The 916-nt window shown below is 70.5% G+C and overlaps 1 protein-coding gene across 3 annotated transcripts in view; it reads left to right on the top strand.

Annotated features, from left to right (window-relative positions):
• Nucleotides 1–10: 10 nt before the first annotated feature.
• The window catches only part of PDE5A (phosphodiesterase 5A), a 106,651-nt gene continuing 105,745 nt past the window's right edge, over nt 11–916 (top strand). For 2 of the 3 annotated variants that reach the window (XM_015593917.2, XM_006917742.3), the window contains exon 1: nt 11–233. In XM_015593917.2, the coding sequence (XP_015449403.1) occupies nt 121–233 (113 nt within the window). In that variant the 5' untranslated portion in view covers nt 11–120. Of the gene's footprint in view, nt 234–448; nt 764–916 lie in introns of those variants that run through there. The other variant, XM_015593918.2, reaches the window with a different exon arrangement.

Genomic DNA, 916 nt, shown 5'->3' with positions numbered 1-916 from the left:
GCCCGCCCGACCGGAGCGAGGCGAGGGGGAGGGTCTCCAGGCTGAGCCCGCTGCTCGAGGGAGGGACCCCAGCAGGGGTGGAACCGGCACCCGCGAGGCGCAGAGGCGCGCGGCGCGGTCATGGAGCGGGCGGGCCCCGGCTCCGCGCGGCCGCGGGAGCAGGACTCGGTGGAAGCGTGGCTGGACGATCACTGGGACTTTACCTTCTCTTACTTTGTTAGGAAAGCCACCAGGTAAGAGGAGGACCCACGGCAGACCCGGCCGGGGCGCGGAGCGTGACCTGGGGCTGATCTCTGTCTCCTGTGGCATTGTCCCCTTCCTTCACCATTAAGCAGCCTCAGCTCACGGCCTTGGCTTTTGAAGTCGGTCCGTGGTCCTTTTACGGTGCAGAGACCTCGACTTGAAGGCGAGTACAGCCTAAAACCCCAAGCGTGGGCTTCGATCCAACTTGCTCTCAAAGTTCAAATACAGAAACGTCCGTGCCGCCCCGGCCCCCCGCCGCCCTGGCATTCCCGGGGAGCTCGTTCCCATGCGCCCGCGCTCACGGGCCTCTCCAGCCCTCTCCACCTCCCGCCGCCCCTGAACGTCCCCAGCGAAACCAAAACAGTTTCGAGCCCCTTCGCCGCAGCTCCGGAAGCTCCGTTTCCAGCTGGGGCCCGGCGGCAGCGCTTCCTCCGTCCCCCTCGCCCGGGCCTGCCTGCGGGGACGAGGAGCCGGGCAGGGGGCGAGACCTCGGGGCAGCAGCGCGCGGAGCCTTCCCCCAGTGAGTGCCGGCGCCGCGTGCCCCCTGCGGTCCCTGACTGTCCCGCGCGTCGCCTTTCGCTTGCTCTTGCTCCCCAGGCGGAGCCGCGGAGCGGGCTCCGGGAGGGGTCGCGGGGCGGCGGGGAGCGGACCCGGGGGCGGGAGGGTCCCGCGC

This window comes from Pteropus alecto, unplaced genomic scaffold (genome assembly GCF_000325575.1).
Source record: "Pteropus alecto unplaced genomic scaffold, ASM32557v1 scaffold17, whole genome shotgun sequence".
Taxonomy (NCBI): domain Eukaryota; kingdom Metazoa; phylum Chordata; class Mammalia; order Chiroptera; family Pteropodidae; genus Pteropus; species Pteropus alecto.
Note: the sequence above shows the minus strand (reverse complement) of the source record. Positions and strands in the feature narration are given on the sequence as shown.